The sequence below is a fragment of the Halyomorpha halys genome, unplaced genomic scaffold (assembly GCF_000696795.3).
Source record: "Halyomorpha halys isolate HHAL.00 unplaced genomic scaffold, Hhal_1.1 Scaffold51.1, whole genome shotgun sequence".
NCBI classification, from domain to species: Eukaryota; Metazoa; Arthropoda; class Insecta; order Hemiptera; family Pentatomidae; genus Halyomorpha; species Halyomorpha halys.
This window is the reverse complement of record NW_027108122.1, coordinates 1985882-1999740: the sequence shown is the minus strand read 5'-3', so window position 1 is coordinate 1999740 and position 13859 is coordinate 1985882. Positions and strand designations below refer to the sequence as shown.

Below are 13859 nucleotides of genomic sequence, written 5' to 3'. Positions count from 1 at the left end.
TTACTAATAGAAAAGACATTAAAAACATCCTTCAAGAGATTAAAGAGTCTTATTACTTTTAATAATTTTATTTATAATACCTGTACTAATTTTATAAATAAAATGTTTCAACCTAAACATTGTTATTTTATTACTATATCACAACATCCTAAAAATAGATATCTAATTATGAAATGTAGTGAACTAGGCATCTAATAGGATATCCTCATGTTTAGTTGTATTTTAAGCAGAAACATTTCTAAAATTGGTTTACTGTTAGTTTGATTGGTCGGAAAAATGCTGGAGTCTAATGATACTGCTTACTTGAAGCAATTTTATTTAGATTTTATAAAAGAATTTAATGAAAATCAATTAACTCAGTTTTCAAAACTAAAGGATAGTTTTCAGAGATTTGATTATGTCAATGGATTGCCTGTAATATTTCCTAAGATAAATAAAATAAATAATGGTAAGAATAAAGATGAAGCTAAAATTTTAAAAGATAAGGGGAATAATGCTTTTCAAACTGCTAATTATGGTTTAGCATTAAAATTATATACAAAAAGCTTAATGAAGTCACCTATAAATGAAGGTAATAGCCATTTCAATATGAGTGCATGCTTTACAATATTTTTGTTTTTAAATCAGAATAAAGATCTTGTACAGTTCTGAAAACAATGATGTTACATTTGGAATAGGACATTAGGAATTAATTGTAAGCTATTCTCATGAAATTCTTCAGATATGTCCACATTTTTTAACATTAACTGTGTAGCTTTTAGTTTTTCTTGTTTAGTATGTATTATATCTGGTGAGCATACATTTTTTAAAGTATTGGATAAGCCTTAAGCTGATAATCATTAAATGATCCAGGGTAGCATGGCCCATTGTGGAAAGTGGTCTCCCTCTCTACCTGAACTCAGGATCTATGTAGGGTCCTGGGTTAAGAATTTGATAAGGAAGAGTGTTTTCTGAATTACAATACTGTATTATTTCTAGATGAAATTAAATTTTCAACAGTTGTTGTCTGTGAAGAATGGTGTTTTTGAAAATGGCATGGTGCACAAAAATTGAATTTTGTACAAGAGTGATTTTACTAACATTCTGTTTATTATATTCTGCTATTATTATTTTTTTCCCCCTCAGAAAGTAATGAAGTATCTATTATACGAGCTAATCGATCTGCAGCTTCATATCATTTAGAAGAATATCAAGCCGCTTTAAATGACATTGATTTAGCTTTGAGGCATGGATATCCTAAAGATTTGATTTATAAAATTAAAGACAGGTAATGTATTGTTTGTTATTTTTAAGAAACTATGTGTTTATATTGACCTAAAAATTTATTTATGTAATCTATAATTCTTCTTAACATACTAATTACTCATAAAATAAACAAAAACTCATTTATGCTTACCCATATATTTTAGAACAAATAAACTTGCGGCATTATATTTATATAAATCACTATCTGTAATTATTAAATTAGCCTATGAAGTATTTAACAGAAATACATTTATATATCAATTAAAAATTGAGATTACAGCTTGCAGTATTTTATTTATTTTTAATATAGAAAGGCAAGATGTCTATTGGCCTTGAAGCAAAATAAAACAGCATTAGACATCCTGAAAGAAACTCTCACAGCTTTGGATGATGCTAAATTGCCATTGGAGAGAAGACTGAAATGGCAAAAAGATGTACAAATTATGATTACAATGATGACTAAAAATAAACTTGAAGATGGTAATATATTTTGGAAATAAAATCCTGTTATAATTTGTCAGTAATATAATTACCTCGAATTTTTAATTATATAGCTAAAATAAAACAAAAGAAGCAGGATAAAATCCATGGTGATAGCAATAAATTGTATCCAGCATTAAATGATTCTATTGAAATAAAATATGACCAATATGCAGGTAGATATAGTGAAGCAAAGAGGGATATAGAACTGGGAGAGGTATTTTTAAGTGAAGATCCTCACTGTTCTGTATTACTGGAAAATCAATGCGAAACCCATTGTTATCATTGTATGAAGAGGTATTTTTTTCATTTTATAAATTGACAATAATATTAAATTAGTAATTAACTTATTATCTCATCCTTAAAATATTATTTATATACTCATATGGCTTCTTATGCATCAATCATCAATGTAAACAAGGAAAATTACCAAAGTGGAAATAAATATAAATTTATAATATTTATCCAATAGGTTATTTAAGCTGATGAGAGCAAAAGTAGTGTAAGTTATTTTGTTCTCATTAAAATTAATTTTCATACAAAAAAATTATAAATAAATAAATTAATTAGTAACAGCATTAACTCCAAACACTTCTAAATAGTTGGATATGCTTGTGACTGACCAGCTTTTACAGAAAAAGCTGTTACCCCTTACTTAAAACTTTATTGAACATCCCCATAAGTTTTAATTTCTCAAAATTGTAGATAAGGCTTTGACTACTTTTACAATCAATGACTCTATTAAGTGTTATGAAGAATTATTTCGTTCAGTAATTTTAACTGCTGGAATGAAAAATAATCCTTATTCTGGGAAATATTGCCCTCTAAGAACAATACATGTATTAAAATTGTATGCTTATAAATTTTTTCTCCTATTCTTTGTAATGAATTGCAGCATTTTTGGATATTGAAGATTTTTTGACAATACTTTTAGAAAAATATGTTTGTTATGTTTTAGGTATTGTAGATGCTTTCAAAGTATAAAATTATGTAATATTAAGATAAGTTTTCTGTTTATACTTGGTTATATTTTCAGCACTGCTGCTGGGGAACCATGTCCACTCTGCGATCAAGTTAAATTTTGCAGTGAAAGGTGCCAAAAATTGGCATTAAGCACATACCATCTGATTGAATGCCCAATACTCCAAACGCTATGGGGTTCTGGTATATCTATAACATGTCTCATGGCCCTCAGAATAATAAGCCAGAAAAATCCAAAATATTTTATTGATTTGGAAAAAGTACTCATGGTATTAAGTTCATTATTTATTGAAATCATTACTTAAAAATTGAATCCATAAATGTATTTTATTATTATCTTTTTGTTCTTAAATTAGGAAAATAATAAAGACCAGGAGTGGAATAAAAATCAGTACTCATTCAAGGACTACTGTACTGTCAATCAGCTGGTGCAACATGAAGACAAAAGAACAATAGATGCACTCATACATAAGACTTACATAGCAGTATTTTTATTCCGCTGTTTAGAAGAAACAAGTTATTTTAAAGGTTAATTTTGGTATTTTACTTTATAAATTCATACTGATTTGATATACATATCCTCAAGAAATATATATATATTTAAAGGAGTCCTTTTTTTAACTTAATCTTTTTAAAAAAGTTATAGGACTTTTTCTAAGGACCTGTGATTCCATGGCTTGTAGTCAGCCAACTGATCACTTAGATAGTCAAAAAATGTTGAATATAAGAGGCTAAACTAATGTTCAACTACAAAATATACATGATATATTCTTATTACTTATATCTTATACTAAACAAACTACCTCTTACATCCATGTCAAGGGTCATGGGTTCAGGGTTTTCAACCTAATGCTTTCAATACATTTTTTTTTATTCCACTGTACAAGAAGAGTGTTCATGAATTCAAGAACCCTTGGTCAAAAATTTTCTAAATTTTGAAAGGAATTTATGATTTTTCATTTTGAAAATTAAGTAATAATTATTGATTATCTTGACACAATAAGTATCCACTTAAGCTCCAATAATCAACCTGATTGTTTTTAGAAATTAAAATTTTTATTTCAAACTGAATTATATATACAATAAATTTGATATTTTTCTCAGATGTTCCAAATAATGAACAAAAGAGGTATTCTACTCTCATTGGTGGATTGTTATTGCAGAATTTGCAATTGTTACAGTTTAATGCCCATGAAATTTTTGATTTACAAATCTCTGAGTTAGATTTTTCAAAGAGCAAATCAAGATTTATTGGAGGTGGCTTGTACCCCACATTGGCTTTATTCAACCATTCGTGCGATCCATGTTTTGTCAGGTAACGAATACAACTTTTCATAAAATTAATATCTACGTACCTGTAGGAAATAATTATTTGTATTTTTAGGTATTTTCAAGGTACAAAAGTCTTTGCAAGAGCAATAAAACCAATCAAAATGGGTGAAATGGTATCTGAGAATTATGGTCCAATATTTACTGAGATGGAGAAAAATAAAAGACAAACTGAATTGCGAGAAAGATATTGGTTTGTCTGTAAATGCATACCTTGTTCTGAAGAATGGCCTTTACTAGAGGACATGGGGAATGATGAATTACGGTTTCGGTGCGATAATAAGAAGTGTACAAATGTGATTATTGTTCCAACCACTACAACTGATTTTATAATCAAATGTACAGCCTGTGGTAAAAATATAAACATTTTAAAGGGGCTTAAAGTTCTTCAGGTAAAGTCATAAATTTTAAAAAATTTCAGAATATAGTACACTTCATTATGATTATAGCTGGTTCAGAAAAAAAATCACACTAAACTAGAGAAATTGATACTGTTTTGATCTATTTCAAAATCATTTCAGATGCATAAGACTTTAGACTTTACTACATAATAACTCAATTCACTTTATAATAACCTAATGATACTAATATTAATATTCCAGGATTCAGAGGGGTTATATAGACTGGGACAGAGTTATCTGAAAAACGGAGAATCAGAAAAAGCAATGGCAAAATACACAGAACTCTTATTACTTCTTGATGACACTTTAGCACCGCCTTTCAGGGATTACCATCTGTGCCAGCAAGGTTTAAGAACTTGCTATCTTACAAATGGAAATATTGTTAAGATTTAATACAGTACAAAATGTTTTCAGAGTCCTAATGAATTTTTTCCAAACTTAAAAAACTACTTGATTTAACAATTTTTAACTAGGGCATACTAACAATGAAATACTTTTCCTAAATTAAAAAAAAAAACTAGATCCTGATTAACCTTGTCAAATGAAGGTGTCATTTTATCAAAATAAAAGTTTACATGGTATGTAGCATGCTAAATTATGCACTTTTTTGAACTTAGATTTAGACTCAGTTCTCAGTAGTTTTCTCTTTGTTATATAATGTACTAATATTCCCACTACCTTCATCAATAGTAGGCGATTCTTTTAATATCGCAAATGACCAAAAGAATGTGATAGGTCAAGGAACAAATCTGTAATCCTGTTGTAAACTATTGTTTTTGCATTTGTGTAGTGCATTCAGGGGAAATATTGCAATAATAACAACTTTCAAATCTGTTTTCACTAGAAATAAATGTATTAAGGGATTCCAAGTCCAAATAACCAAGTCCTGCAAAATGGTATGAATACAGTCTAGCTCAAAAACAAAAAGTTGTAAGAAACTAAAATGATGTATTTAGGAAAGGTATGCCTGGGATCTTCGATTCCCACAATATCCAGATTTTATTAATAAATAAAAATAAATTTACTGGAAGTGCCACTTTATACCGTTGATTTCATACACATTTTCTTGAAAACAGTTCCAACAAATTTTGATTAAACTTGGTAAATCAATGGGCAATGAATAACTGTCTTTAAAGTTAAGTAGGTATTACCTCCTTTGAAATCATCAGTCAGAGCATAAATGGCAAATTTTCAAAACAGCTTACTCTGATTTTCCCAACAACAAATATTTCCCTAGATTGAAAGCAAATTTTCTGGGTTTGCTGCAATCTGTTTCCTATGTTTTTAATGAAACAAAGTAGAACAGGCAAATTGATACTATTATGTATTTTCTCCTATAATCAAAACAGCTATCAAACTGAAAATGCTTTCTGTCAATTCAGGTTTGTTTTTTCCAGATAAATTTGGATGTTGTTCATATAATTTAAATATTTTAAATTCAAGATGCCTAGACAAGGTTATAGTCCATATATGTGCTAAAAATACTTCTAATGATTACAGTTAATACAATATTTTAATGAACTTAAGAGGAAATGAGGCTTGAAAACAAACACAAGGCATACCCTTCAATTTTATTCAGAAAATAAATTTCAATTATTATACTTTTGAAATGGAACGACTTGATAGACATCACAAATACATCAAACTATATAAGACAGTTTTATAGACATATACACAATATATACAATCTGATAATGATTTTAAACAAAATGATTTATAAGTTAATTGATTTTGAATTACTTAAAAATAAAAATTCATTAATGTGGTAAAAATGTTTTGTTTCAATTTTGAAGAACACCACAAGTCAATCTGTCATCATTATGTGATGGTAAAATGTTTTTTTTATGCAAAATATCACAGTTTAAATACATATATGAATTAGTTCATTATTGCACTACAAATAAATAACAAAAACCAATTATGTTATTTAAAATGTAACTGACAAAGTGAAAAATGTCTTAATTAAAAATTACAATTACTGATTAAAGGAATGAGCTACATCTTATGGCTTAACAATATTCATTTTTAACAGAAAGCAACGAGTCTGGTAATAATCACATAAGAATTAACCAAAATAGAAACAATAAAAAAATTATGTATTTATTTCAAGGAACTCGTTAGAGAATGGCTTCTAAAATGAAATTATTCTATTTAATTCTAATAAATAGTCTAGTAGGAAATTAAATCCTTTTTCATTTCCATTCAAAATAAATTTAGATATTAGAGCATAAAATAAATTTGAAATACAATTATGTCACTATGAGTATAATATTATTAAAATAGAAAAATTAAATATTACTGTCATTATACTCATAGATGTAAAAATGCCAATACTGCTTTTAAACAAGAACATGAAAACGTTTAAACTAAATATTTACTGAGTTTTTAACCCAACTGTAATAATCAAAACAGTTTATTTAAAAAATTATCGATATGATGTTTGGCAAGCTGGAAAACAAACATTTCATACAGAAAACTTTTTTACCCTCTTATTTGGCCAAGATAGCTACTATACATAAATTAAAATTATTTACAAAAGATCAGAAGTGGAGGAAATGACATTTCATACAGAAATGAAATATAAGATGGTTAAAATCCATCATTTGATTACATTAAATTATTATAATTACATTTCTTTCTTTCTTTTTTTTTTTTTTAAAGTCAGTCTCTCCTAAAATATAAAGCTCTTTGTCTAAAAGAAAACAATTTATGCCCTGAACTTGCATGTTCTGTTGATAATAGAACAGCAGAAAATAAAGTATCACATCATATAATAATTAAAAATGTATAATTTATAGATGAAAAGGTATAATCAAAACATGCACATTGAACTAATATAAATTTTACATCTAGTAAAACACAGAATGAAGACCAATCCATTAAGAATGTTTATTAGAATTCCTCGAACTAAAACTGGGAAAATAACTTTCCTATGATACAAAAACTACTCTGGTTCAAACAGGTAAGCTTAGAACATTCCAACGAGGAATTTTCCTTTGTTATATTAGATAGAATAAACATTGTAAGAAATGTTTGTCTATGGAATTATCAGATATTTTGAACTCCAATGGGAGTTACCATTTCTTCTTGTGTTCATCCATGGATACGCCTCCGGGTCCAAGAATAACAATCATAAGTAGGCCACCGATTACTGATAATGTCTGAAACAAATTAAAAAATAATACATTTTTTCAAATTATAACAAAAATCAATTGGATTATACTTAAATGTATGCATTTTTTCAAAATTAAAATCATAAAATTTAATAAAATTTTTAAAATATCGCTCGGCCCACCATTGAATCTAAATAACTAAGTCCCACAAAATGGTCTGTGAGAGTGAACAGTCTAGCTCAAAGATGAAGTCATACGAAACTGAAATTACATATTGCCAAGGATGTGACAACTTTTTTTGATTTTCTTGAAAATGCCTTGAATGATTTTGATTCGATTGAGCATTACAATGTAAAATTAAATGTTCATAATAGGTCATATCCTCATTGAAATAGTCTTACAAGGCAATTTTTTAAAAAATCTTCTAAAGTACCTTTAATTTGGTTTATTTTTAAAAATAAATAGTTCTAATAAGAATCATTAATAAACTATGAATAAATAAAAAATATTAAAGAATTTTATGAATAACTTAAGGAGAAAAATAGAAATATCTGATTCTGACAGGAAAAGCCGATATTAACCAATCTTTCCCGATTGCGTAATTTTCTGTTTAACTATTGTATTCTTGACAGAAACAAAAGTTATATTAATTATTCTCACCCTGAGAAAAACTAAAATTCAAATTTTTATGGCAACAAAAAAATAAAAAATTTTGGTTCATAATTTTCCTCTCCTCTGGTTTTTTTTAATCAAAAATCAGAGCAATAGTAATAGCTTCAACAGGAGCTCACCAATCTACACAAAACATGGGAAAATATGTAGAATGGTAATTGCATCTTGTGTGATAACCAGATTTTTAGCTTATCAATCTCTATATTTACTATAAACTATCAACAATAACATAAATTCTATATAAAATATTTGTAGAAGAATAAAGATGAATCTTACCTGGAAGAAATCATATTTCAAAAAGTCTCTTAAGGGTTTATATTCGGGTATTTGCCACCATGCATTGTGATATAAATTCAACAGAGATAACACCAAGACCAAAACAAAAGCACAGAGTTTAGTTTTGTATCCAATAGTGACCAAGATAATCATAATAGTTCCTATTATATCTTGTACAATCTGTAAAAATGAAATAATTTATGATTAGGTTGAATTACAATGAACAGTTAAGTTAGGGCCAAAGTTACTAATATAAGCAAATTTTCCTAAAATCACATGACAAAGAAAAATCTAGATCTGAGTTACATAAAGTATGAACTTCCTTAACTATTTATACACTAACATGCTCAAGTAAAGGCTGAAAAGTTTACCTCTTAAAGATTTTATTAAAAATTTAAAATTATATTTGTAACAATTTCCAAACTCTGTTCATTTACAGTTATGAATATAAAGATCTTGCTTAATACATTGTTTGTGCCCTGGTGAAGGCTTACATGATTTTAAGTCAAAATGTCATTTTGTAATAAAAACTTGTACAGTAATAGAAAAATGGATGATACATATTTGTGACTGAGTAAATCACAGGAAAAATGACACAGTAAAATATCTTTTAGCTATTATAGACTGTGCATAATAAATTCAATTGGTAATGAGTGAGAGATACATAACACCTTTAAAATAACATACTTAATAATAATCTATATAAAAAAAATTAATAGTAACACAGTCAATAAACAACCTGAGAAATTCGAAATATGTAGAACTTCCCTTATTATTGAACCGATTATAAATAATGGTATCCATTGAGAAGAATATACAGAAACCAAGATAACAATAACCTTGACAGCAATCAAGATCACAATAAGTGAAAAATATCTCAACTAGGTATTAATTAAAACTTAAAATAAGCAATTAAATTAATAATAAATAAATAAATGTACTTCAACCATTAAGAAAATATCTTCCTCTTTACGAAATAGAAATACTTTCTTTCATAATAAAACACAAAATTGGGAGATATTATGTTATCAGACAGTAGGTAAATGTAAATATTTCAATGTGCAATTGAACTGATTAAAAATATTGTTAAATTATTCTTAAAACAATAATGCAGTCAAAAATAAAAGGCAAAATGTTATTGCTATAACATATTATATAATTGCCATAAATCCTTACAATATTATCTATTTATAACTAACACAATATTATTTCTTATTTTTAGAATTTTTATTAACAACAATAAAATAAATTTCAGCACTGAGTAAATAATTATCAAAAAAATAACCACTACTGTTTGATAATGAGTGAATGAGTCTATGATATTAAACAATATTCCTTTAGATTATACAATCTCGAAGATTATAATATCATTCAAACAGATTACAATTTTGTGAAAAGGAGTATTGAACTGGCAGGTCCGAATTTTCCTGGATAAGATTTTCACTAATTATTTGCATAAAATAAAAAATATGAACAAGGAAATTAAGATATTTTTTCTCCTGGAGATCATTTACAATAGGATGCAGTTTTAGAATGTGATGAAGCTTCAAAATAACGATCAATAATGTTCCTGATACCTAATATCAATTTTAAACATTCACGAATGAAAAAAAAAGAAGAAAGCTGAATCTTTACACCATGTGATGAATATTTCAAATTCACTATTTACACACTTTTGTTTAGTCATTAAAGATTTAATGTAGATTATAAGTGAAATTTACTGCAAATATTGCTTTTTTTTTTTTAAAAAAAACAAGATTCATATAGATTCAAAGTAACATGTATGATAAATATAATTAATATATTTTTTTATTACGAGGTAAAATAAGAATACCTCTGCATCAGAGAAAAAACCTACAGAGTTATTGCCATTATAGAAGTTGGAACATGCTCGTGTGCTCTATCTTTATTGAATATTAACATTCTTACCGAGTCTACACCAATACATGAATAGTTTTAATTCCAAACTTAAAATCAATAAAAAATATTTTTAGGTAGACCTTATAAATATTCCATTATTATGTAATGAGAAAATGGTAGGCTATTAATATAATTTAACATATTTCACTCAGCAGCAAAGAATTTTATACTTTATTAATTATACAAAATTGAATATATTAATAATTAGATAACACATATCAATACCTAACCAAACAAACTAAATAATTTCCTTAATACTTACATGAATAGTAACCTTATTAATATGAAAATAACATTGCACACTTCAACTGATTGATCGATGTTCTTTCATTATATATGATGCATAATGAAAAGTAATAAAAATATTGCAACACTACAATTTTCATAATTAATCAAAACTTGAAATTGAAATACACAAACAATAAAAAGAAAATATGGGATTTTGAAACATATCTAATAATAACATATTTACGAAAAATGAAACTTACTTGAAGGAATGAAAATTCAATTCTAACCAGAGTGATAAACATAAATGCGAGTAGAATTCTCCCAAACAATTGCAAATAACTCTTAGGATTGTTGTCATCTAAAAAAATATTATTAAATACAATTAAGAATAAATCCATTAATTGAATGAAAAATAAACATAAATCCAAGGACATCTTTTCTAAAAGATGTATATTAAGACTAATTAAGTATAATTAAACAAAAAATGCTGAGTTCATTGCTCAGAATCCAAGCTATCAAGTTTTTATTTTTTCTACATCACTTTGAATAATAATGAAAAAATATATATAAATATAATCAATCGGAGAGCTCAATTTCAATGATAAAATGATACTGAATAAATTTTAAACTAGCCTGGTGATAAGTAAGAAATTCAACAGTAAATGGAAATATTCACTTAATCATGTGAAAAGATAAAATTCAATATTTAAGAAAAATATATGAATTCATATTTAGATTCTCTCAAGGTCCAGGAATGTAAAGGACATTCCTAAATTAACATATTTGCTTTCTATGGTTTCCACAATATCCTTACATAATAATGTAAAATAAATCACAAGATCAAAAACAAAGTACTTACCTAGAGTGGGAACTCCAGCGAACAGACTCCGAGCTTCTTTGCGTGAATCAGCTAGCACGAAAAGGAGGGCACCGATCAGTGCAAGATTCCTCAACAGGAATTGAAAATCCCATAGTATACTGTATGCTAATGTCTAGAATTGATAAGACTGATGATAATCATAAACAAAGGTTCAAAAATAATACTAAGTCCAGAATACAGATTTTACCTCACCTGTAATATTACAATAAAAAACAGTACTCCGACAGCTATAGTGACTTTCTTTTGTATTAGAACCATAACACAACCCCCCAATTGTCCCACTAAGTTCACTAAAACAAACATTGTGGCTAAAAATTGCCCACAACCCCATGACATGTCCATGTATTCCCTCTGCTCAGACCATTGTACCCACATCCTAATTCCATCTTCAAGAAAGGTTGAGATGAGGCACATTCGAGCAACAGTTGGTAAAACTCCTTTTGTCCTTTTATAAACCTGTTTGACATAAAATGATATCAGTAACAGATAATGACAATATTGTCACCTGAAATTTGTTTAAAATACAAAAATGAAGAAAAGATTAGGGCCGAAATCTTGAATAAAGTTTTAAAATATCAATCAGAGCACTCCATTCTAACTTAAGGAGAACAATATCACAAATAAGAAATAGATATGAAGTGAAACTTTTGCTCCACAAACGGTTTTAATTAATTTCATTCAAGATTGTGGTACAAAAAAACACTTTACAGACCTCCTCAGCAATATCTTCTGCTTTAGAAAGATATTCGTTGGGTATAGCTGCCATCCTACGTAATAAAATCTACAACGAAAAGAAATGAAATGAGTGAAACGTTCGAACTGTATGGCAGTGTCGCGTTGGACCCTACCATTTATGCTTTGCGCCACCTTGATTACTATCAGAAATCATGACATTAATAAATGATTACAGTACGTGTCCAAAAATAATAACAATACGTGACAATAAAGTTACATACTACAGTTGATTTATAAGGAAATAGTTTGTTTGTGTAAATATTCGGCTTCGTTGGCAGAGCTCAGTCTAAATACATGTTTTTATTCATATATGAACATTTATAATTTATTTTTTTGATCTTAAGGTTTATATATTTCATAAATATAAATTTAAACCTCAATTTATTTTAACATGGGTCCCAAATATCCAAAATTTAACAAAAGTTTAAAGGCTATCAAATTTAAACCAATAACCTCAATAACCTCGCCTACACAAACAAATTTGAACTGCGTTCACGTGCGGGGTTTTTGTTCGAGGGCTAGAAGTAAATAAATCTAAGAATGGATGAGTTCGAAAGAGAGGATATAGGTGATAAAAGTGTGTCTGCGAGTTTTAGATTGGCTAGTGATAGAATTAGTTTACTTACACCTTGTGAACATCCTGAATTGTATACCCCAGGGCAAGATATAGGCCCTGAAACGGGTCTACTAAGGTATATATTTTATTCTAAATCTTTATTAACTTTATCCTTGCTAAGGTAGATGTTATTTTCTTCATGAGACTTGATTAAATGAAGAAAAGATATCAAATCTTTATTTATTTTTTATAATCAGTGATTACCCATAACTATTGTTCAGCTTGAAACCTTCATTGATTTTAAATTCCTCCCTATTTATTAATAATGTTCCATTTGGTTAATAGAGGACATGGTACATATCAAGACAATGGACGCATCAAAGCCAGTGTTGCTGGTGTTCTAGAACATGTTAATAAACTTATAATGATCCGACCATTGAAATCAAGATATAATGGTGAAATAGGAGATGTTGTAATTGGAAGAATTACGGAAATTCAACAAAAACGATGGAGAGTGGATGCTAATGCTCGTTTAGATGCTGTATTGTTACTATCTTCTGTTAATTTACCTGGAGGAGAATTGGTAAATACATAAGAACTTCTATAAAAATCATTTATATATTAAGCAAGTTTGATAATGTATACTCTCATGGTTTAGTTGGTATGTATATTTCCCATGGCACATTAATTTTTTAATTCAATTAAGAGTTTACATTTTTTAATTTAATAAAGAGTGTTTACCCTAAGAATTGCAAAGTAATGTTAACCCAAGGGTGATTTTACTGGTCTCTTTGCTGATATTTAAAAGTTTAAATTATTGTTCACTGGACAGGCTTAAATATCTTTTTTGCTTCATGTTATCATAATGTATTATTACGAGTATTGTATTAATAGATGCTGGAGCGTTACTGTTTTGTATTTTTGATAAATGGCATAAAACCTCTTGGTCATCAATGCCAATCAATTGTTTGTTATAGTTACACAGTTTGGTCTATATTATAAATAAGATACATACCCTCACATGTATTCTCATATATATATAT

At 27.6% G+C, this 13859-nt stretch overlaps 3 protein-coding genes across 3 annotated transcripts in view; 2 read left to right on the top strand and 1 right to left on the bottom strand.

Annotated features, from left to right (window-relative positions):
• The first annotated feature begins 168 nt into the window (after positions 1 to 168).
• On the top strand, positions 169 to 4854 carry LOC106691141 (SET and MYND domain-containing protein 4). The gene is made up of 9 exons (XM_014436816.2): positions 169 to 571; positions 1126 to 1267; positions 1556 to 1725; positions 1800 to 2022; positions 2762 to 2975; positions 3063 to 3234; positions 3811 to 4021; positions 4091 to 4427; positions 4638 to 4854. The coding sequence occupies exons 1-9, from the start codon at positions 277 to 279 to the stop codon at positions 4827 to 4829; spliced, it is 1956 nt and encodes a 651-aa protein (XP_014292302.1). The 5' UTR covers positions 169 to 276; the 3' UTR covers positions 4830 to 4854.
• Positions 4855 to 5995: 1141 nt separating this feature from the next.
• Positions 5996 to 12394, bottom strand: Surf4 (Surfeit locus protein 4). The gene is made up of 6 exons (XM_014436835.3): positions 12238 to 12394; positions 11718 to 11981; positions 11505 to 11637; positions 10906 to 11003; positions 8498 to 8677; positions 5996 to 7597 (listed from the first exon to the last, which is right to left on the bottom strand). Exons 1-6 carry the CDS (start codon positions 12289 to 12291, stop codon positions 7511 to 7513), a joined length of 816 nt encoding a protein of 271 aa, XP_014292321.1. The 5' UTR covers positions 12292 to 12394; the 3' UTR covers positions 5996 to 7510.
• A 290-nt stretch (positions 12395 to 12684) lies between these two features.
• The window catches only part of Rrp4 (exosome complex component Rrp4), a 7643-nt gene continuing 6468 nt past the window's right edge, over positions 12685 to 13859 (top strand). The window contains exons 1-2 of the mRNA XM_014436827.3: positions 12685 to 12952; positions 13162 to 13399. Coding sequence (XP_014292313.1) covers positions 12801 to 12952; positions 13162 to 13399 — 390 coding nt within the window. The 5' untranslated portion in view covers positions 12685 to 12800. The remainder of the gene's footprint in view (positions 12953 to 13161; positions 13400 to 13859) is intronic.